The sequence below is a fragment of the Thamnophis sirtalis genome, unplaced genomic scaffold (assembly GCF_051295495.1).
Source record: "Thamnophis sirtalis isolate CommonGarterSnake01/CBP01778 unplaced genomic scaffold, rThaSir2_p1.2 scaffold_5, whole genome shotgun sequence".
Lineage (NCBI taxonomy): Eukaryota > Metazoa > Chordata > Lepidosauria > Squamata > Natricidae > Thamnophis > Thamnophis sirtalis.
The window spans coordinates 20,094,515-20,119,614 of NW_028261385.1; the positions used below are offsets into that span (position 1 = coordinate 20,094,515).

At 43.0% G+C, this 25,100-nt stretch overlaps 1 protein-coding gene across 1 annotated transcript in view; it reads right to left on the reverse strand.

Annotated features, from left to right (window-relative positions):
- Positions 1-25,100, reverse strand: part of ADAMTS12 (ADAM metallopeptidase with thrombospondin type 1 motif 12) — a 173,990-nt gene that overhangs the window by 100,486 nt on the left and 48,404 nt on the right. The window contains exon 3 of the mRNA XM_087715390.1: positions 17,181-17,352. Coding sequence (XP_087571516.1) covers positions 17,181-17,352 — 172 coding nt within the window. The remainder of the gene's footprint in view (positions 1-17,180; positions 17,353-25,100) is intronic.

The window sequence follows — 25,100 nt, forward strand, 5'->3', positions numbered from 1 at the left end:
CTGAGATTGCACCAGGTTCACTAGCTGTTGCTGAACAACAATTCATAGAACTCTTGCCATGTCAGTTAAAAATGGGTTTTTGTATAATATACCATATTTTTGGAGTATAAGACACACCTTCCCCCCACAAAAAAGAGGCTGAAAATCTGGATGTGTCTTACACGCTGAATACAGCATTTTTGGCCTCCCAAAACCCCACCCTGTGGATCGTCTTTCACAAAAATGGATGCACAGAGTGTTTGGGAGCCCTGCAAGGTGCTCCTGGGGGCTGGGGAGGGAAGAAATGAGCAAAGTCCCATTTTTCACAAAAAGAGGGCTGATTTTTCCTCATTTTTTGTCTTCCTCAGGCTCCAGGAGCACTCTACTGGCCTCCCATACCCTCTGCACAACCCTTTTTTTTTTTTGCAAAAAAATGAGCCCGTTTTTCACCTCCCAAAGCCCCATGCGTCACATTTTTGCCCTCCCTGGCCCTCCAGGAGCCCTTTGCAGGCCCAGGGAGGGCAAAAACATTTTTTTTTTAAAGTTATCTCTTCAAAATCTTGGTGTGTCTTATATTCCGGTGCGTCTTATAGTCCGGAAAATACAGTAATATAAAGGCAGAACCGGAAGAAGAAATGGAAAGAAAAGTTCCTGGGCTGACTGAAAAACAAGGGGAGTTAATTTCCCCAGAGCATTAAAGTTAAGACTTTCCTGGAAGAAGAGAATTCCAAGAAGGTCACTGTTTTAATGATCAGTAAAACAATCTCTTTAATGACCTTTCAGTTCTGAACAAGATTTGCCCTGCATACCAAATCACTGAAGAATCTACCAGCAGAATCATAATCTGTACATCCCTTGATCTGAGAGGAATTCACAGGAACCGATCATAAATGGAAGATTTATGATTTATGAACATATGAAGAACGGTTGCTGGATTTGGGTATGTCTAGTTTAATGAAAAAGAAGGACTAGGGGAGGCATGATAGCAGTCTTCCAGTATCTCAGGGGCTGCCACAAAGAAGAGGGAGTCAAACTATTCTCCAAGGCACCTGGGGGTAGAATATAGAATAGCAGAGTTGGAAGGGACCTTGGAGGTCTTCTAGTCCAACCCCCTGCCTAGGCAGGAAACCTTACACCACTTCAGTCAAGTGGTTATCCAACATCTTCTTAAAAACTTCCAGTGTTGGAGCATTCACAACTTCTGGAGGCAAGCTGTTCCACTGATTAATTGTTCCAACTGTCAAGAAATTTCTCCTCAGTTCTAAGTTGCTTCTCTCCTTGATTAGTTTCCACCCATTGCTTCTTGTTCTACCCTCAGGTGCCTCGGAGAATAGCTTGATTCTCTCTTCTTTGTGGCAACCCCTGAGATATTGGAACATTGCTATCATGTCTCCCCTAATCCTTCTTTTCACTAAACTAGACATACCCAGTTCCTGTAATCATTCCTCATATGTTTTTGGCTGGCTGTGACATTAAACTATGTTTTCGTTATTTCTCAGATTTATCTTCTGCCTCTCAGAACTCAAGAGTGCCATATGTTTTTCTGCCTATTGGCATTTGATACAATGCCAAAAAGAAGGTTTCATTTGACTAAAATGAGTGCATGCTGGGAAGAATCAAATCAGGGGTGTCAAACTCTGATCTGATTCTTCCCAGCATGCACCAGGGGCCAGATTCCAGCATGCCCAGGGGCCGGATCCAACCCGGAGGGTTCTTAGATCTGGCCTGCAGGGCTGCCCTGGAAACAGTGAAGGACTGGCCCACTGTGCCTCTGCCAGTGAAACAGAGCTCGGGAGGCCACATGCATCCCTCCCGAGCTCCATTTTCACTGGCAGAAGTTTGCAGGAGGCCGTCGCAGCTGAAAACGGATCTTGGGAATCCGTTTTCTCTGGCAAAGCTCTTGGGCCACCACAGGTGCTCCCGACACGAGTGACGTTGAGCTGCCCATGCCCACCCAGACCACGCCCACTCTGACCCCCACCAGGTCAGACACAACCCTGATGCAGCCCTCAATGAAATTGAGTTTGACACCCCTGAACTAGATAGATGGAGCAATTGAAACACCTAATCTTTCTGGATATCTGGTACAAGCCTAATGTTTCTTTAGGTGCTCCAGCTTAGCTGTATAGCTAAGAGTGGAAAGACATGATGGAATGCTCTCCAGCGTCCCAGTGCAGTTTCGCTAGTTTGCGTGAGAGAAAGAGGGTAAAAATGGCTACTCCCTAATAATTCTCAGAGTATATGTTTTATGGGGCAAGTACTCTGCTTTAGTGTGGCAAGATTGTGGCCAATATGTGAAGAACAATAACAGAAACTACTTAGAAGAACCACAGTTCTTCTAAGTGTGTCTTTTTTGGAGCCTGACCAATGATAAATTCTTTCTATAGTTGCTAAATTAATTATGCACAGGTTGCAGTAGCTTTCACCTTATTCAGTTTTTGCTATAGCAATAGCAGTTAGACTTATATACCGCTTCATAGGGCTTTCAGCCCTCTCTAAGCAGTTTACAGAGTCAGCATATTGTCCCCACAGTCTGGGTCCTCATTTCACCCACCTCGGAAGGATGGAAGGCTGAGTCAACCTTGAGCCGGTGAGATTAGAACCGCTGAACTGCAGATAACAGTCAGCTAAAGTGGCCTGCAGTACTGCACCCTAACCACTGCACCACCTCGGCTCTTCTATCAGCTATCTGCTATCAGTGTCTTATTTTTTTCAGGATAAAAGCAATACATTTGTGAAATTAAGAAGGAGAAGGAAATGTTGCCATTTGGAAGATGTTTTTGTTACTTACATTTCTTTCCAAGATGACTAAAATGGATTCCTGTGTGCAAGTTGTTGTCCATTGCCCAGAAAACTTTACATTGTTTATACCTATACATTCTATGAGAGTGCGATGGCTCAGCGGTGAAAGACACTGAGCTTGTCAGATGGATTACAGCAGTGGTACTCAACCTGTGGGTCGGGACCCCTTTGGGGGTCGAATGACTCTTTCACAGGGGTCGTCTAAGACCATCGGAAAACATATTTTCAGAAAAAATACGGAAAATGGAAAATAATTTTACGGTTGGGGGTCACCACAACATGAGAAACTGTATTAAAGGGTCGCGGCATTAGGAAGTTTGAGACCCACTGGATTACAGGGTTGTTAAAAATAAAAGAAAACCTGCTATCAAATCAGTTTTGATTCTAGTGCCCACATAGATATTACAAATGTTTTAAAAGAAACAGTAAGAAAGCAAAAAGGTGAAACTTGGGAAAGAGAAAGTATGGATATAAGTAAGTTATAACTGATACTTATATTCTGTGCTTATACCTATTACTTACTGCAATTTTATAATGCAGCATTGTACTTAGACCCATTGTTCTTGTCTTCATACAAAGCAAGAACAGCAGGATTTGCTTCATAGGGTAGCAAAAACTGCATGAAGTACTATTACGCCTATCTAGTTGTAAGTATGAACGTGTAGGTGTAAGTGTGGGATGCAGGCATTTTTTTGGCTATGATAGCAGAGCTCCACCGTACTGAAAACTGAACAGCTGCTGCTGTCTTTTGTGCAATGTCAAACCCTTTGTAGCTGGCACCAAGCAGATCCCAAGTTGTAAATTGGTCTTGTGCCTCTTCCAAAACCTGGCTGTTTCTTTTCCTTTTCTTGATCTTTCTCTTTCTCTTCCCCCCTCTTTTCCTCTTTCTTTTCCTTCTCTTCTTCTCCCTCCCCTTCCCAACTCCCCCTTCCCTTCTTCATTCTCCTAAAATTCCATTTTAAATTATAAGCACATTAAATAGTTTAGCAGTAGCAATGCCAACATATTTTAAAAATGGATATACTATTGGGATCCCTGCATTTACAGAAATGTCCTTTTGAAGTTTTGAGTGTGTGTGTGGGGGCGGGGGGAAATCATAAAGTGGGATTTGTGAAAATTAACAGGTGGCCCAAACGTTTCTGTAAATTCTTCTAATGCTTTCTTAATATTATCAATGGAACGAGAAGCATTTGAGAGCATCAAAACCATATTATGTAGAAATAAATTTAAAAGAGATACCTGATTCCCCAATGTTATCCAAAATTGATGGATAGATATCAGTGGTGGGATTCAAAAATTTTTACTACTGGTTTTGTGAGCGTGGCAGGGAAAGAATACTGTAAAATCCCCATTCCCTCCCCACCCCACTAACCTGCTTTCCAGCTCTGTTCTCCTGTGTAGGGCAACAGAAGACCCAGCCAATCAGCTGGGACTCGGGAGGCAGCAAATAGATGGGGGCGGGGCCAGCCAGAGGTGGTATTTGCCAATTCTCCGAAATACTCGAAATTTCCGCTACCGATTCTCCAGAACCTGTCAGAACTGGCTGAAAACCATCTCTGATAGATATGCCTTCATATGGCAGACTCTGATTAGATCAAGGTCCTACTTTGCTTGTTGGATTATGGTAGATATCCATAGACCTCTTCCCTTCTGAACATGTGATAAATAAGCTGAGAGCCAGGTAATAAGATATGGGGTGTGATGGGTTTTGGAAGGGCAGAGATGAGAATGATCAGGAGTTAGTCCATGGGGTACAAGCAATCTCGCACACCCATGCACTTTCTTTCTCCTATTGTGCAAGGAAGGAATTATCATGAAATAGTCTGAATTGGCCACCAAAGGACCTCTCAGCTTGTTTCACAAAGGGGCAAAAAATTATTCTTCCATTCTTGTGCCATGGTGGTACAGTGGTTAGAATGCAGTATTACAGGCTAATTCTGCCCACTGCCAGGTGTTCGATTCTGACCGACTCAAGGTTGACTCAGCCTTTCAGCCTTTCAAGGTCGATAAAATGAGGACCCAGGGGTGGGACAATATGCTAACTCTGTAAACTGCTTAGAGAGGGCTTTAAAGCATTATCAAGTGGTATATGTTTAAGTGCTATTGCTATTGTAATTTTTTATAGGGAGTTTTATATCTCATGCATCTAAGGAATATTCACCATTTAGGACAGTAATGGCGAAACCTTTTGGCACTGAGTGCCCAAACTGGAATGCACATGCACACTGGAGCCAGCTGGCTGGTATGCATGTGCATGGCAGAATCCTGCCATTTGGATTCTGGCATGCGCATGTGTGCTGGCCAGCTGGTCTTCATGCATCCCAGAGTGCCAGAAACCCGAAGACCATGTGGTCTTCAGGTTTTCAGGGCACCAGCATGCTCAAAGATCAGCTGGCCGGCGTACATGCGTGTGCTGGAAACCACAAGAGCAGCTGGCAACGGTGCATGTGCCCACAGAGAGGGCCACCTCTGGCACGCGGGTTCGCCATCATGGATTTAGGATAACTGTTCTATTTTAACTTCTAGACAAAGGATGAGAAGTTTGTGAAAGTTTCCACTCCCAAATCCCAATATAGATTTGGATACTGTGCATTGTAATTGGTTTGAGGCTTGAGGTAAATAAATTATTATTTCATCTGAAGGAGAAAAATGAAGCTGGAATTGCTTTCGGCTCTCCTGCCGAGAAGACCTGGAAAAAGTGAGATGATGTACTGTATAGACACTTGTTTTCTCTTTGTATAGATTCTTCCCAGCATGGTATACTACTAAAAACTGCTAGTTAATTAAGTGTTTGATTTTCAGCAAGCTAAAAACAACCTTTAAAATAAAAATTCTTCTCCAACCAGCACATCTTCCCTGAAAAGATCTTTCTCCTCTGTTTCTTCCCTGCCAGTTCCCACCCCGCTTTTTTGGCTATGTTGTCTTGGATTCTCTTGTCAACTTGAGCCCTGCAGAAAACCAAGAGGCACGCCAAGCAATAAGGAAAGGCAATTATTTTATTTTATTGGGTGTTGTTTCTGGCATTAAACCAAGCAAACCAGGAGCGTTCCCCCAGCAGTTAGTGCTTTTGGAGTCTTGCTATCTACAGAGCAATGAATTGTCCCTCGATCTAGTTCTTAACATGGGCCATATAGTTTCCAGTCTTAATTTTTTGGCACCTGCATAGCTGCTGCTCCCCAAATTGGACATCTGTTTGAAAAATGGAGACGTGGTCAACAACAGCTGGCCGGAATTAGAGCCAAACGTCCATTAAAAAAAGGAGGAATAGGGCAGTTCTGCTAAACAAGCATCTTGCTGGCTACAGGGTCATGACAAAGAGCACAGCTGATTGTACTTCACATTTGGAGGGATTGGGAACAATAATATAGAATAGAACAGAACAGAATAGCAATAGCAATAGCAGTTAGACTTATATACCGCTTCATAGGGCTTTCAGCCCTCTCTAAGCGGTTTACAGAGTCAGCATATTGCCCCCACAGTCTGGGTCCTCATTTCACCCACCTCAGAAGGATGGAAGGCTGAGTCAACCTTGAGCCGCTGAACTGCAGATAACAGTCAGCTGAAGTGGCCTTCAGTACTGCACCCTAACCACTGCACCACCTCGGCTCTTAGAATAACATAACAGAGTTGGAAGGAACTTTGGAGGTCTTCTAATCCAACCCCCTGCTTAGGCAGGAAAGCCTACACCACTTCAGACAACATCTTACTTAAAAACTTCCAGTGTTGGGGCATTCACAACTTCTGGAGGCAAGCCATTCCACTGTTTAATTGTTCTAACTGCGAGGAAATTTCTTCGTATTTCTAGGTTGCTTCTCTCCTTGATTAGTTTTCACCCATTGCTTCTTGTCCTACCGTGTTTCCCCAAAATTACGACATGTCCTGATAATAAGACCATGCCATATTTTTCCTGTGGGCAAAAATATATGCCTTCCCCCAATAATAAGCCCCCTGGACTACCCCCCCTCCAGCCAGGCAGAGCGCCACTCACCAACCTAGCAATATCCTGAAGGCGCAAAGCCGCAGGAGCCAGGGGGATGGGGGGCAAAGACGCTCACATTGCTTGATGCCTTTGGGATAACGCTAGGTATCTGTGCCCAGGTGGAGCAGCTGCCCCACAATGCCCCTTTCGAGCTGGGCAGAGCGCCACTCACCGACCCAGTAATATCCCAAAGGCACTAAGCCATGTGGCGTTCTGCCCGGCTGGAAAGAGAGGTTGTGCAAGCACTTGTTCTGCCTCTAGCTCGTGTGCCTCCCTGCCTCACCATGCCCAACTCTCCTTCAGGGCTGGGCCAGGGCGCCACTGCAGCCCTGCTGCTGCGGCCCCGCTGCTGCCGCCATACTCCAAGCATAACCAGCTTCCAAACTCTGGAGATCCGCTGCCGAGTCTACCGGCAGCGGCCGCTCTGGGACTACACTTTTTGGTTGTGGGCTGGCTGTTGGAAGACTCTGGTACAGAGAGCCTTCCCGCAGCCAGTCCACAACCATAGAGCGTAGTCCCAGAGCAGCCGCTCCCAGAAGACTCGGCAGCGGATCTTCGGAGTTTGGAAGTGTGTAGCAGTTGCCAAAAAAGCCAACACACTTTTAGGCTGCATAAACAGAGGGATAGAATCAAGGTTATGTGAAGTGTTAATAGTGCTTTATAATGTCTTGGTTGGGCCATACTTAGAATACTGCATTCAGGTTTGGTTGCCACGATGGAAAAAAGATGTGGAGACTCTAGAAAGAGTGCAGAGAAGAGCAACAAAGATGATTAGAAGATAAATCTGAGAAATAACGAAAACATAGTTTAATGTCACAGCCAGGCTGGACCCAAGGATAATAAAATCCAAATACAGACTTACAGTTGGTACACGCCATTTCAGTATCACTGAAGCTACATTTATCTTTCTGAGTCTTAGACTCTGTTTCTATTCATTTTCACATTGTCAGAGTATGAGAGTTCATTGGGGAGGGAAACAGAAAACCAGCAGGTGTTCCATCAACTTGCAGGTGTCCCAAACTATGAATCATGGTGCTTCTCAATCAAACTAATTTATGTCCTGTACTGATTGCTGCCATCATTCACAGAATTCTTCTAAGCAACAAAGACTATAAAAGGCTTCCTGTCCTGCAGTACTTTGTACTCTTCCTAAATTTCACTATGTTCTGGAAGTTTTTGATTGCCTTCCCTATCTTGACTTTTAGCTACCTCCCTATCCCTGTTCCAGTTCTGATTTGCTTTCTGGTCCTGATTTTCTGCTTGCTTTTCTTCATCCCGCTTTATAATCCTCCTGAATTATGCCGATTCAGACAAAAATCTATAAAAATAGATAAACCTATCCAGGCCTTTGGAATATTGCACTCAGTTTTGCTATATTGTGGTGACTAAAACTGAAGGGAATATTCCAAGTGTGGTCTTACCAAGTCATTATAAAGTAGTACCAATACTTCACATCAGAGATGGTATTTTGCCGGCTCGCGCCGGTTTGGTAGCAGTAGCAGCAGGAGGCTCCGCCCACCTACCCAGATATCATCACAGACACTCTGCAGAAGCGCCACGCTTGAGTGAAGCACACACGCGTGCTCCCAGTTCCAAACCTGTAGCAAAGGTAAATCATTACTGCTTCACATGGTTGAATCAAAACCATGTGAAGAGTAAGTACCACTTTATAATGCCTTGGTAAGACCACACTTGGAATATTACACCCAGTTTTGTTTGCCACGTTATTAAAAAAAGATGTTGACACTCTAGAAAGAGTGCGAAGAAGAACAGCAAAGATGATTAGGCAACAGGAGCTAAAACATCTGAAGAAGATTTGCAGGAATTGTGTATGTCAAGTCTAATGAAAAGAAGGACTAAGGATGAGATGATAGCAGTCTTTCAATATTTAAGGGACTGCCACAAAGAAAAAGGGGTCAGCCTACTCTTCAAAGCATCTGAAGGCAGGACAAGACGCAACAGATGGAAACTAATGAAGTAGTGATCCAACGTAGAAATAAGGAGAAATTTCCTGATATTTATAACAATCAACCACTGCAACGGATTGAGTTTAGAGGTTGTGGGTGCTCCATCACTGTAGGATTTTGAAAAGAGACTGAACAGCCATTTCTGAAATGGTATAGGTTTCCTGCTTGAGCAGGGGGGTTGGACTAGAAGACCTCCAAGGTCCCTTCCAACTCTATTATTCTGTATACATTATTTCTATGCTTAGAGAACAAGAAGAATCACACTATTACAACAACATGAAGAGATAATTTATAGGGTATTTATATGCCTTTGATAAACTGATGCCTATGAGCTGTGACCTCTCTTCCTTGGACAATCTGGCATTCTCGCTTCCAAAAATAATAGCCCCCCATTTCCATACCTTCACGATCACAATCATCCTCCATTACAATTTAGTGTAATTTTTAAAAGACTTCGATTTTGCTTGCTAATAGCCTGGCAATCTCTGCATTCTTCTGCTGGCTCAAAAAATAAAGCTGATTTTTCCAAACCTCTCCATTTAGTTCAACTTCAGATAGGATTTCCACCACAATTAAAATCACTCATATAGTACTCGTACATATAGTTACTGTATTTTGACCCCTGAAATAAGCGCTTGGCCTTATTTTCAGGGAGGTCTTATTATTTTTGAGGTGCAGGAGGCGGCGAGCATGGTCACCTCATGGCTGCTGCTGTGTTGCAATATTTTCGGGGAGGGTTTATTTTCAGGGGAGGGCTTATTTTAGCACATGCGCTCAAAAGCCCGATTGGCTTTATTATCTAGGGAAGTCTTATGTTCAGGGAAACAGGTGCAGTATGATTTTACTGTATTTTACAGTGTTTCTTTTGTCATCTTAAAAAATACTATTTAACAGCAAAACTCTGGTGGGCCCTGAGAACTTCACCCAAAGTTTTTCAAGGGGAGCAAATTATGCATTGTTCTACTACATATAGGTTTTGTGATATAAGAAAGGAAAGACAGCTATCAAGAAAAATATTTCAACTATCAGAAGTTTAGGATGTACTAATGCAGAGGTGTCAAACTTGATGTCATTGAGGGTCACATCGGGGTTGTGCTTGACCACGGAGCAGTGGGGTGGGTGGTAGCTGGGGGGGTGGCCAGCTCGACCTCACTCATGCGGGGACACCTTTGGTGACCCAAGTGCTCTGCCAGCAAAAACAGAGCTTGAGAGGGCTTTGTATGGCCCTCCAGAGCTCCATTTTCAGTGGCAAAGGCACCGTGAACGGGTCCTTCATTGTTTCCAGATTGGCCTTGCAGGCCAAATCTAAGCACCCCATGGGCTGGATCCAGCCCACAGATAGATAGATAGATAGATAGATAGATAGATAGATAGATAGATAGATAGATAGATAGATAGATAGATAGATAGATAGATAGATAGAAGTTTATTTATATGCCGCCCTTTTCCCTGGGGGGACTCAGGGCGGCTCACAATCTAAGGGGGAGGGGGAGACAAACTTTTTAACATATAAGACAATACATAATTAAAAAACACAACATTCATACCATTCGGGCGGGTTACAGTCTTAGCCCCAGGCCTGACGGGATAGCCAGATTCTGAGGGATGTGCGGAAGGTCTGGAGGGTGGTGAGGGTATGAATCTCCACGGGGAGATCGTTCCATAGGGTCAGAGCTACCACCGAGAAGGCTCTCCTCCGCGTAGTTGCCAGTCAGGGCCTTGAGTTTGACACCCCTGTACTAATATCTCAGTATCCTAAGTCTTGCCCCCCATTTCTGATAAGTGAAAGAATGTATCATTTTCCTGAGAATTGGGATAAAAATGTTTGTATATTAACAAGCCACAAAAATGTCTCTTTCATTTTAGAACACTGACATCCTAAGTCCTTAGCTTTCAATATTTCATTTGGCAATGGAACTTTAGAAGTCCTGCACAAATGCTATAAGCAAGGCAAGACATTCATTTCCACAGGCAGTTGGAAAGGAACAGCCGGTGCTGGCAGATGTTGCCCATGATTAAATTCAGAAGGAATCTGACACATAAAGCTGGAGCATCGTAGCTGGGGGACAATGAATTCTCTTCCTTCCCTCCCGCACTTAATATGTGTCATCTTTGCAGCCCTCTTGGCTGGAAGCCAACTTTCATATAACTCAGTTACAATCTTCTAATTCAATTAAACATTGTAAAATCTATATATAAAGAAGAATTTAATTAATGAAGCTTAGCAAAGATTTGAGATGAATCATTTGAACTCCTAGAAGCCAGGATAGTTTAATCATCTTCAGTTACCCTTAGTTATCCTTAGTTGTAAGAAGCTTTGGCACATCTGAACCACTCATGTTTAAACCCTATTAGAAATTTGGTATACTGTAGGGACATGTCAAGATACTGTACCAGTGGTTAGAATACAGTACTGCATGCTACTTCTGGTGACTGCCGGCTGCCTGCAGTTTGGCAGTTCAATTCTCATTGGCTCAAGGTTGACTCAGGCTTCCATCTTTCCGAGGCCGGTAAAATGAGGACCCAGATTGTTGGGAACAATATGCTGACTGTTAACATTCCCACTGATGAACCCAACCAAAGCAAGCACCGCCAAGATGATCCACTCTCTTAATGCAAAAGTGTATTGAGTACGTCATTTCAGCACAAATGAGGGCAAAACCAGATCTAACCATTTTCCGTGCAAACTCATATAGTTAAAGTTTAGGTTTTCTCTCCCCCTATTAGACCAGGTCCTCCTGGTATCGTTTTGAGAAATTCTCTTGTCTCTGGTAAACACAGGCCAAAGTGTCCTTGGTTCTCACAGCCGGCATCTTGATGTCTGGAAGCTATACTTTATCTACCCTTCCATCCCCCCATAGTTCGTTGACAAGCTGAGAATTGATAAAAGTTGCAACAGTCTTTTGAAGCTTGACTAGGACTCTATAAACTGCTTAGCGAAAGGCTGTAAAGCACTGTAAAGCGGTATATAAGTCTAAGTGCTATTGTTATTGCTATTGCTAAGCAAAGCAATGAAACGTTCTCACTCCTGTCTTCAAGTCAAGCCTCAATCCAATTAATCAGCCAAGCACTGGAGACAGAAAATCCCACATACTTTCTCCTTTAAGGGAGAAAAAATACATGAATAATATTTTAATAGCTGCTAATTTCTACCCGCCCATCAAATCCGATTCAGGAGGGAGGTAAGGGGAGAAAAGAGGGATAGGAGAGAAGAGGGGGAAGAGGAGGAGAGAAAGGAAGAGTGGAAAGAGGGGAGAAGAGAAGGAGAGAGGAAGGGGAAGTAGAGAAGAGAAGGATGACAGAGGGAAGAAAGGAGGTAGAGAGAGGGAGGAGAGAGGGAGAAGAAAGTGATGGATAAAGTACAAATATGGTGTATGGAGAGCAGAAGAGCCAATAATTGTTTTGGGGAGTTGATGGTAAGGTGAATTGATGTAAACATTTAATAATACAATATGATGTTAACTATGTAATAGTATACATGTGATTATATGCTATGAAAATGGAAAAATAAAAAAAACTTAATATGCAAAAAAAAATCCAATTCAGTTTTCTGAAGTCTGAAGGCTGCATATAAAATATGTAATGTAGTGTGTGTGTGTTGTGTGTGTGTGTGTGTATATATATATATATATATATATATATATATATATATATATATATATATATATATATATATATATATATATATATATAAAAGATTTTTTACAACCCCTGGTAAGCCCCAATTATGGAAGGAAGGTCACACTTCCACTCTCTGTCTTCGGCTCGTCACAAGAGACCATCCAGACAGAAACCCAATATTTTTTACTGTTGCCTTTTTGCTATATTTGTTATATTTATTTATTTATCAGCATATATGTATATCACATTTTCTTTATTTTTAATTTTTGTTCATGATCTTGTGGAACCACATTACTAGCTGACTAGGGTCACGTGCAGCCAATGGCCTACAGATTGGACATGCCTGCATTAGAAAATACTTGTAGCTTACTGTAAAACTGTGGGGTTCTTGGTGCCCTTTGAGCTTAATTGCTCTCTTGCGGATGTTTCATTACCCAACTATGTAACTTATAGTACAATACAATAGCAGAGTTGGAAGGGACCTTGGAGATCTTCTAGTCCAACCCCCTGCCTAGGCAGGAAACACTATACCGTTTCAGACAAATGGCTATCCAACATCTTCTTAAAGACTTCCAGTGTTGGGGCAACTTCTGGAGGCAAGTTGTTCTACTGATTAATTGTTCTCACTGTCAGGAAATTTCTCCTCAGTTCTAAGTTGCTTCTCTCCTTGATTAGTTTCCATCCATTGCTTCTTGTACTACACTCAGGTGCCCTGGAGAATAGTTGGACTCCCTCTTCTTTGTGGCAGCCCCTGAGATATTGGAACACTGCTATCATGTCTCCCCTAGTCCTTCTTTTCATTAAACTAGACATACCCAGTTCCTGCAACCGTTCTTCATATGTTTTAGCCTCCAGTCCCCTAATCATCTTTGTTGCTCTTCTCTGCATTCTTTCTAGAGTCTCCACATCTTTTCTACATCGTGGCAACCAAAACTGAATGCAGTATTCCAAGTGTGGCCTTAGCAAGGGATTATAAAGTGGTATTAACACTTCAGATGATCTTGATTCTATCCTTCTGTTTATGCAGCCTAGAACTGTGTTGGCTTTTTTGGCAACTTCATCAGTGCTAGAAGAGAGTGGGATTTTCTCTCTGTTTATATACAAATGGTTTGCCTTGCCAGTGTTGGTGGGAGATTTCTTAGTGTTTCTTAATTAGGCTGTTATATCAACAACACCTTCAAAGCAGGGATGATATTCTCTTACCTTCCCTACTGGTTCGCAAATGTGAGTGCGTGTGCATGTGCACAGCTTTCCATGCATGAGCTTTTGGTGAAAAAAGGGCCTAAATGGGATGCCGTAGAGCTGAAGCAGGTGGGCGGAATCAACAGCGATTTCTGCTATTGGTTCGGGCAAACTGGTCTGAATCTGTAGAATACCATCTGTCTGAATGTCTGAAAGAATACAGCCAAGCTCAGAGAGCACCAAGGACCCCATGGTAAAACCATTACCATGTTAAATTCAGTCTGCAAAGTAACCCCTTTTGGACAGATGAGAAAAATATTTATATGTTTCTTCTGTCACTCAATAATGATTTGAATTGTGACCCAGAAGTTTTGCTAACTCAATCCTAACTTTGTTTGCAGTCCATCTAATGAATTAGCCTTCAATAAACTCTCCAGAAAATAACAATAACCCTGCTTATGATTCATATGAAAATGGTATTTTGTAAATTCCACAGTTGAATAAACCTGACACTTTCCCATTTTCAGCATCATCAAGAATATACTTCTCCATCACAAGTGAAATGACTTTTACTGACTTCTGTTTTCCACCTTTCTACTTCATATTAAAAAAAAACACAGATATAGTTGCCAGGAACAATTCTGAGTGAAGCAAAAAGCTCCAGAATTGTGATACCTTCCCAAGCACAGATGATTGTTCACAAACTCTGTTAACCAGATTATTTTCATAATGAATTCATTTTGACAACAGCAATGAAGCCTGTTTGGAGCATATGAATCATCCCAGTTAATTCATCCAATTCCTTCTCACAGTTGATTACTACTCCTTTTATAATAGTCACTGCAAAGCTCTCATTTTCAGTAGGATGAAAGAAACCCAGTGAATTCCTTTGCTTAATAACTGCATGGCAATATTTGAATTGGGATACGGTGGCGCAGTGGCTAAGATGCTGAGCTTGTCGATCAGAAAGATCGGCAGTTCAGCGGTTTGAATCCCTAGCGCCGCGTAACAGAGTGAGCTCCCATTACTTGTCCCAGATTCTGCCAACCTAGCAGTTCAAAAGCATGCAAAAATGCAAGTAGAAAAATAGGGACCACATTGGTGGGAAGGTAACAGTGTTCCGTGCGCCTTCGGCGTTTAGTGATGCTGGCCACATGACCACAGAGACTTCTTCGGACAGCGCTGGCTCTTTGGTTTTGAAACAGAGATGAGCATCACCCCCTAGAGTCGGGAACAACTAGCACATATATATGAGGGGGAATAAACCACTTAACTATAAGGGTGAAATATTCCAATTCTTCAGGCAAAAACCTGTATTCTGAACAATTCAAAAGATGCATAAGAAACTTGAATCTGGATGAGATAAAAGAACCATCTATTTCTATTATAACTATATTATTCCTCTTTTGTTTTTCAATTTCAAACATGAATATATGTATTCGTATGTACTGTGGATTTTGGAGGCGTTTTTAGATTTTCAAAGAAAGCTATCATGGATGCCAAAATACTGGATTAACCAGTTTACTGCAACTGGAATATTCCCAATATCCTTATTCTCTGCCATCTTTGTTACAGCAGTGAATATGAACAGATCATTGCCCAACTCCTAATCATTTATGACAATAGCACCATCTTGAATATACAGGGCAATTCTAGCAAATCACAACACCCTGAAATCTGAAAGAAATCTCCATTTTAATATATCACTATCTAGCCATGCATAAGGCTCAGTGGTTAGGTTTTATAATATTTTTAATTTAATTTAATTTTAATTTAAGAAACATCCCAAATGGGCACAAATTCACTTAATAAAAGTGATTTTTTAAATTCACAAATCTCCTTTCCTAATAATTATTTCAAAATAGTTTCCAGCAATTGTAATTATGAAAAATAAACAATTATCTTAAAAAGAGAATGTCTTTGACCTGATAAGCCAGCTGGGAAGGATGGGATATTCTGAATTGTTGCATACTTGCCATTATTTCTACACACTAAATAAAAACAAAAGAGAGCTTTGCGTGCACAGTGCCTCCTTTTGTTTTTGTTCATCTTGCAGTCCAAAAGATATATGTTCCTTAAAACATGGAATGAACTTCCAAAATCTATGGATGGAATCAACACGTCTGAGGAGATTGAAGTCACTAGTCAAAAGAATTGATCAGAATGAAAACTGAATATACCCATTATCATCCTTTCCACCCCTTCTCTCACTTCTAATGCCTATATCCGTGATGTGATGGCAAATCTATGGCATGTGGAGCCCTCTCTGCGGGCATGTGAGCCCAGATCAACTCCACTGTGCATGCGGACATGTCTCCCACCAGCCAGCTGATTTTCAGGTTTCTGCCGCACATGTGGTGGGGTGTCATGAGCGCATGCCTGAGGGAAGGCTGAGCATTGGGGACAGCACCCCCATCCCATATTTAGCCCCAGGTGGCTTTAAGGATGCCTACAAGGTCCAAAATGGGGCACTGAGGGGGTCGCGCAGAGGGGCGGGGGGCACAGGGTGTGTGCACGCGCATTGCATTATGGGTGTGGGCGCATGGGTGACACATTTTCAGCACGCAAGGACAAAAATGTTAGCCATCACTGACCTATATCAACTAATCTCAAACTTTGAGATTATCTGACATACCTCTCTAAAACTGCACTGTGGTATTCCATGGCTGGGCAACCAATTGGCCCCGTGGGCATCAATTGTTATAAGGTCCAGAGGAAAGAATGTTAGAATAATAGAATAACAGAGTTGGAAGGGACCTTGGAGGTCTTCTAGTCCAATCCCCTCTTCAGGCAGAAAACCCTATACCATATCAGGCAAATGATTGTCCAATTTCTTCTTAAAAACTTCCAGTGTTGGCACATTCACAACTTCTGGAGGCATCTCTGGCCCTCTGGTTCATAGATATTATATGTGTGTATATATTCTGTTCCTCCTTCTCCCCCTCTAGTAGGAAATTATACCCTCCAAGAAAAACAGGTACTCTAACTCAGGGGTGTAAAACTCAATTTCATTGAGGGCCAAATCAGGGCTGTGTTTGACCTCGAGGGGCTGGGGTGAGTGTGGGCAGGGTGGGCATGGCCAGCTCGATGTCACTCTGTTCAGGAGCACCTGTGGTGGCCCGAGCGCTCTGTCAGTGAAAATGGGCTTCCGAGCTCCATTTCTGGCTGCAATGAGTTCCTGCAACCCTCTATCAGCAAAAATGGAGCTCAGGAGGGCGTTTTCGCAATAGAGGGTTGCCAGCTGGAAACGGAGCTTGGGAGCCTGTTTTCCCTGGCAGAGACACCATGGACCAGTCCCTTGTTGTTTCCAGCGTGGCCCATGGGCTGGATCTAAGAACCCCGTGGGCCGGATCCAGCCCGCAGGCCTTGAGTTTGAGACACCTGCTCTAACTGGTTGGTTAGTTATGACTGGAGCCGCATACAAACAAGCTAAATGAGCCAATAAATAACCGCAATCAGAAGCACCAATCTTGAGGACAAAGGGAGAAACAACCAGGGATTCCATCTGCCTCTCAAGAGATCACCATTTTTTTGCTTCCAGTTGCAACAGAAAAACAATCAGCTGCAAAAAAAAAATGCAAGTGAAGGTTCTTCATTTTAAATGGATTATCAAGCATCACATTTTGAAAGCATATATAGCACATGTGTACCATTCACCCCGCAATTCCATTGCTTATCTGTCCAGGCGTCCCACTGTTTTGGCAGAGTCTTCTGGACGTCATTTGTCTTGTAGATTAGATGTGGGTGTGGCCCTTCTCTTGATTCATATTTCTTCACTGGTTCAATGAAGTAGTCTCCATCAGGCAAGTGGAAGTAACCAGTCTAAGAAGAAACGTTTGGATTTAATACATAATCATATTTCACATTTATGGCATCCAAGTAATATTTGGATGCAATACAACAATCTGAAGTTGCACATACACACCCATACATATTCACACACACACACACAAGCACAAAACTGGGGTCTCCTTTGGTAGATGACAGGTTAGCTGTTTTGGAGGTTAAAGCAGAAGCTTGGATTCTTGAGCATCAATTCCGCTGCTGGGAAGAATTATGCCAATCTGTTTCCAGATTGAAAAACAGGGCTACAAACTTCAATCTGATTGTGAAGTCCAACACAACCAGGAGTGGTATTCAGCCAGTTCTGACCGGTTCTGTCGAAGTGGTAGCAGAAATTTTGAATAGTTCTGAGAACCGACAAATATCACCTCTGGCCTGTCCCCACCCCTGATCTATTCACTGCCTCCCGAGTCCCAGCTGATTGGCTGGATCTTCTTTTGTTGCTCTGCACAAGAGAACGGAGCTGGAAAGCAGGTTAGTGGGGTGGGGAGGGAATGGAGATTTTGCAGTATCCTTCTCCTGGAGTTGGAAGGGAATGGGGATTTTGTAGTATCTTTCCCCAAGGAATGGGGTAGGAATGGAGATTTTACAGTATCCTTCCCCTGGAGTGGGATGAGAATGGGGATTCTTTTCTGTAAGCCACCCAGAGTCCTTCGGGATTGGGCGGCCTATAAATCCATTAAATACAATACAATACAAATAGAAATACAATTTTGCAGTATCCTTCCCCTGGAGTCGGGAGGGAATAGAGATTTTGCAGTATCCTTCCCCTGGAGTGGGATGAGAATGGGGATTTTGCAGAATCCTTCCCCTGGAGCGGGGAGGGAATGGGGATTTTGTGGTATCCTTCCCCTGGAGTGGGATGAGAATGGGGATTTTGCAGTATCCTTCCCCTGAAGTGGGGAGGGAATGGAGATTTTGCAGTATCATTCCTCAGGGGTGGGGAGGGAATGGGGATTTTGCAGTATCCTTCCCCTGGAGTGGAGATTTTGCAGTATTCTTCCCCTGGAGTGGGGTGGGAATAGGGATTTTTGCAGTATCCTTCCCCAGGAGTGGGGTAGGAATGGGGATTTTGCATATCCTTCCGCTACCACTCCCACCAAGCCACACAGAACCGATAGTAAACAAATTTTAATCCCACCACTGAACACGACTGATGATATTGCTTCACTGCCCTTGCTCTGCAGATTTATACAAAATAGTTGCTAAAATTGGCTCTTGTTTTCAAGAATGTCATTGTCTCTAACACCAAGAAAAACCCGATGCCTTCCAAATTAACGTCTCAGAGATAGGACTCAAAAGCTTTGCAGAGAACTTTCAGATCCGATCTAGTCAGTGGCACGGGTGCAGCCCAACTTTTTGCTATGATATTCTCACAATACAATTGCATTTCATTGCAGTTAATAAAATCCTGGACTAAGTATTATAATGTTAACTCTTCAGCAAAGTTAGAATTTGTTTCCCTATTTGTTTATGGTGTAGAGCTGTTTAGTGACCTTTTTAGCATTTTATCTGAAACTTGCCCACCCGCTGAGAAAACTTGAATGAAAGCAAGGGAGCGATGAACATAAGATCCTTTAATTAGTTTCACCTTTTTGATATTGGAAGCAATCCTAACAGAAAACAAAGAACCACTAGCTGATGGGGAAACAGTCCATTCTTGTTGATTTTATTTTTCTAAGAAAGCTTTTAACAGGGAGAAGTTTCAGGAGAGCTAATTATCTGAAGAAGCTTCTCTCTTCAGTGGATGTGTTGGCAACAAGAGATTTGACAGTTGCATTTCATGGATCCTTTAACTTGGCCTCCTGCACTAAGGAGAGAGTCAGAGCTGCGATTTATCAGCACAGATAAAACTCCAGCTGTCTTCTGTTATTTAAAAAAAATGCTTCATTTGCTGCGCTGTGGCTAGTTTGATCTTTTAAACAGTTCGTAGCAGGCATTTCACTCATAACTTTCTCATTAGCTTTACCATCTTGAGGCACGAAAACTTTGTGCATCTACCCACAAGTGGAGTCTTTCACTTATTCCCAGGCTTGGGTGAGTAATTACCTTTTCTCTCAGGGGTGGGATTCAAGAATTTTAGCAACCGGTTCTCTGCCCGGTTGCTGGGTGGGTGTGGCCATGGTGGGCGTGGTCTACTCGGCCTCCTGGACCAGGGCAGAGGCATTTTCGCCCTCCCCAGCCTCCAGAGGCTTTTCTCAAGCCTCCGGAAGGAAGAAAACAGCCTCCCCCGAGCTCCAGAGGCCCTCCACAGGCAGGAAACGGGTTTATTTCCTGACTTCCAAAACTTCTGGGAGGACCGTTTTTCACGCTCCCAGAGCCTCCGCACGGGCCTTGCACTAACCTGGCATCCAACGCAGGCCGCGTGGAGACTCCTGGGAGGGGTGGGCAGGGCCAGCCAGTCCTTGAAGCAGATGTAAAATTAGTATTCGGTTCTCCCGAACTGGTCAAAACCAACTGAATCCCACCCCTGCCTTCTCTCCTTTCAGTTTTCTATTTCAGGTCCATGTACAGGTAGTCCTCAACTCAAAAGGTGATTACGTGACCCCTGCAACCGTCATAAATGTGAGACAGTTGTCAAGCCTCTGAACGTAAATCACATCACCATGGAAATTCTGCAATGGTTATAAGTGTGAAAAATGGTCATAAGTCACTTTTTTCAGTGCTGTTATAACTTTGAACCGTCACTAAGCGAACTGTTGTAAGTTGAGGACTACCTGGTATTCATCTATAAAAAGCATCAAGGACTAATTTTTCAATTAGTTTGCTTACTGAGGCCATACTGATATTTCTTTTTACCCATTTTAAAGATTATTAATACGTAAAAGGCTAATTAAACGCTTTTTAATTAAGAACCCAGCACATCAAAACAATAAAAATGTACCACGTGGCTTTTTTTTTTTTTGCTTGTTGGCTCACCAAAGTTGTACAATTTGTACAGACTCCCAGTTGCTAAAGGTGTCTGTTTAGTGCTGCATACAATTCTCATAACGTATTCATTAGTTGCGGTGCTATCCTCTGTAATAGCCTGAAATGTCATAATTAAGAAGACATCTGCTCAGTGTAAACTATCTTCCTATTCAAGCATTCATTACCTGGCTATTTCCAGCCAGATCGTACTGCAAATATTTCCTTTTACTATGTTCTCTACACAATTTGTTCTCTTGCTAACAAACGTTGACCTGGATTATGGGAACACCATAATCTTAACAAAATCATAGCATCCAAGCCAGAAAAGAAAATGAAAAGAAAAAGTATTGCTTCATTTACAGACTGAGAAATACTGGCAAATAATGTAATCTAAAATAGAGCTATTGTAGCAATAGCACTTAGATTTATATACCACTTTGCAATGCTTTATAGCCCTCTCTAAGCGATTTACAGAGTCAGCATATTGTCCCCAGCAATCTGGGTCCTCATTTTACCGACCTCAAAAGGATGGAATGCTGAGTCAACCTTGAGCCTGGCGAGATTCGAACTGCCAAATTACAGGCAGACTGCAGGCAGCAGAAGTAGCCTGCAGTACTGCACTCTAACCACTGAGCCACCACGGCTCAATAATCCCACCACATCAGCAACAATCAAAATTGGGGTTCTTGGCACCTTGTTATGTTTGCAACATACTGGGATCATGTGATCACTGTTTGCAACCTTGCCATCCAGCTTCTGACAAGCAAAGAAAGATCCAGAAAATTAGTTAATATGGAAAGGATAGCGCAGGGACGGGTGGGCGGGCCCAGCTAGTGGTCACAACTACTGGTTCGCCTGAATCAGTCCAACCAGGCTGCAGCCCACCACTGACTGGCTAGCATCCATGTCTGTTTTTCCCTGAGAGCCAGTTTATTGCTTTCCTTTGTTCTCCTCTCCTTTTCTCTCTATGCATACACACATCTGGAATGTGCCCCATCTGTTCCTCCCCCTCACTCAACTCAGGCCCTGAAGACAGCTGCCTCTCCACCTGGGAGAGGATGGAAGGCCCCAATTCTGCCTCTGATGCTGCTTCCTCATCAGAGCCTTCCAAAGGTAGGCGAGGTGGCGCAGTGGTTAGGGTGCAGTACTGCAGGCCACTTCAGCTGACTGGTATCTGCAGTTCAGCGGTTCAAATCTCACCGGCTCACGGTTGACTCAGCCTTCCATCCTTCCGAGGTGGGTGAAATGAGGACCCAGACTGTGGGGGCGATATGCTGACTCTGTAAACCGCTTAGAGAGGGCTGAAAGCCCTATGAAGCGGTATATAAGTCTAACTGCTATTGCTATTGCTATTGCTAGCTCAGGTATTCCCTCAACCTCCTCCTGGTCTGACTCTGGCAGCCGACGGGTCACAACAGATAGCATCATCAACATAGCTCAATCTAAACTTCACTGCCTCACACCTGTTCTGTGGCTGCAAAACAATTGTGATCTAGACACAAATATGAATATATATTTTGCCAAATATAAATTTGCTGTACACTAATATGTACAGCAAAACTGCAGGATTGTGGATGAAGAAAGCCACTTGTATTTTTTTTTGTATACATTTTGAGTTTGGCATTGTCTCTATATCTGGATTGGAGAAGAGAGATAAACTATCTTCTTTTATCTTTTTGCTCCGTTGGGCAATTTTCCTACTGTTCCCCTATCAAGAGATGTAACTGAGATGCTATTTCTTGGCCAGTAAAGGAGGTTTGAGGACTGTCTGGTTTTCCTTTCCAATAAATATTGATGTCAGCATTCCCTAGTGCATATTTTCACTTTATGCTTATTAATTTAAAAGCTGTCCCAGCTGTACATTATGTTCAGTAGTGATTTTAACATTCAAACAGGGGTCACAGCCTTTTTCAAGCTGAGGGATTAATCTGACAGTCTATCCCAGGGCTGGAGAAAAATCTCTGTTTTAGAATATACATAATTTGTTTCTGTTTTGGAAAAGTCTGCATGATATAAAGCATTGCTTTGACCCAATCAGTGGAGTGCAGTGGAATGGAATAGCAATAGCACTTAGACTTACCTATTGCTTTAGAGTGCTTTACAGCCCTTTCTAAGTGGTTTATAGAGTCAGCATATTGCCCCCAACAATCTGGGTCCTCATTTTACTGACCAAAGGGTATAAGGCTGAGATTTGAACTTGCAGGCAGCCAGCAATCAGCAGAAGTAACCTGCAGTACTGCATTCTAACCACTGTGCCACACGGATCAGAGTGGAATGGAGTGAAATGGAATGGAATAGAATAGAATAGAATTCTTTATTGGCCAAGTGTGATTGGATACACAAGGAATTTGTCTCTGGTACATAAACTCTCAGTGTGCATACAAGCAACAAGTGATAAATCATGATTATAATCATAATACAATCAACATAAATCATAAGATACAAACAACAAAGTGATAGTCATAAGATGCTAGGAATAGGTAAATAGGAAAGATGAGAAGGATAATATACAACGGTAATCAGAGCTCCAAGTGAAGAATAAAGTATAATTCATTCATTCCATTTCATTATTTAAACTATTTTCCAAGCATATACTGTATTTAACCCAACATAAAAAACAGGAACAAAGAGAAACAAAATTATAGTAGATGATAACAAACAGAGAATTCAATTAAAAGGTGCAATTGCTAGTCCATCCTTTTGCAATCCAACGTCTTATAGATGTGTTGGACAGTGAAGAGGGGAATAGTGAAGTCCAGCACACTTGGAGAATATCAGTTTTGGGATGGCTAGTTTAACCACTGTTCCAGCCAGTTACATGAATCAGCTAGAAGATATTGGTCAAGTAGAAGAGTTTTCTTACAGAAAAAGGCAGTTTCACAGCCTCTCCAAACTATCACCGTTGCCAAATTGCCACAATTGGGAAAATTCTGAGTAAGCCATCAAAGATAGCACAGGAACAATTCTCCTTGTGACACTTAGATTCTAGGTAACCCCAGACCTTCCGCATTTCTTTCTTCGTTCCATTTGTAACAAGAATTTTAAAAATATACAGTGGTCCTTGACTTACAACCATTCATTTAGTGACTATTTGAAGTTACAATGGCATTGAAAAAGTGATTTACGACCAGTCAGCACTCTTACGACCATCATAGCATCCCCAGAATCACATGAACAAAATTCGGACATTTGGCAACCAACATGTATGTATGACAGCTGAAGTACTGCAGGGGTTATGTGTCACCATTTGTGGTGACTGACGAGCAAAGTCAATGGGGGAAAAGCGGGATTCACTTAACAATCCTATGGTCCACTTAACAACTGCAGTGATTCGCTTAACAACCATGGCAAAAAGTTGCAAAATCGGGCATGACTCATTTAAGCTCCTTGCTTAACAATGGAAATTCGAGTCCTGATTGTGGTCGGACGTCGAGGACTGCCTATAAATAAAAACATGCATCGTACTAAAACCTTACTAAAACATACTGAAAAGGTTGAGATTAGCATCTTGAACAGAATCTGTTGGTGATACAAGGATGCAGGATTTGGGATTGACTAGTCTGGAGAAAAGAAGGACCGGGGGGGGGGGGGACACATGACAGCAGTATCCCAGTATTTGAGAGGCTGTCACAAAGAGGAGGAAGTCAACTTATTTTCCGAAGCACCAGAAGGCAGGACAAGAAGCAATAGGTGGATACATACCAAGGAGAGAAGCAATCTACAATTAAGAAAAAAAATCCTGACAGTTAGAACAATTAACTAGTGGAAGAGTTTGCCTTCAGAAGTTGTGGGTCCTTCATCCCCGCAGATGTTTAAGAAGGGACTGGACAATCACTTGTCTGAAATGTATAGGACTGTGATGGTGAATCTATGGCAATGCCTACAGCATGCCACCTGTGGAGCCCTCTCTGCGGACACGTGAGCCGTTGCCCCAGCTCAGCGGCACTGTGCATGCATGCGTACCTCCCGTCAGCGAGGTGATTTTGGGGTCTTTGCCACATAGGGGGGAGATGCATGTGGGGTGGGGGGAATTCAGGGGGCAGCACACACCTCTACATGCCATTTTTGGTCCCAGGAGGCTTCAGGGAGACCTGCTAGGGCAAAAATGGGTCACCGGGGGGGGGTGGAATACAGCGCAACCCCTCCGTGGCCTGTTTCTGATTCCAGGAGGCTTGAGGGAGGTCTGCTAGGCCCAAAATGGGGTGCGGGGAGAGGTCACACACAGAGGTATGAGGGAGCACTGGGGGGGGGGGGGTTGCACATGCATGCACAGGGGGGCAGGGCGCACGGGAGGTCACACGCGCATTGCATTATGGGTGTGGGCACACACGCTTTCAGCACACAAGAAGAAAAAGGTTAACCACCATGGGTTTAGGGTTTCCTGCTTGAGCAAGGGACTGGACTAGAAGACCTCCAAGGTCCCTCCCAGGTCCCTCCCAGCTCTATTCTGATTCTGATTCTGTCTTTTTCTGCCTTTTCATCAGCCTGATTCTTGCTGAGCCCACATATGCTCAAGGGAAGCGAGTTGTCTGATTCATCAGTCACAAGTTCAGTCTACAAGCTGTCACTGCTTACTTAACCATAGCACAAAAAACCGTCACTCCCAGGGAGCAGCTTACAGGAGAGAAATGCATGAGCAGAGGAGCTGTGCAAATTACGCTTGAGTTAGAAATTTGCTACTCAGAGACAGAGAAAGTGGAGAAAGAGGTTGGCAAGATAAGCATAGAAGAAGAGTTTTGTTGGATCGAAGGTGCAGCTATGTATAAGCCCTTGAGTTAGAACCACTCGTTTAGCAACCATACAAAATTACAACGGCA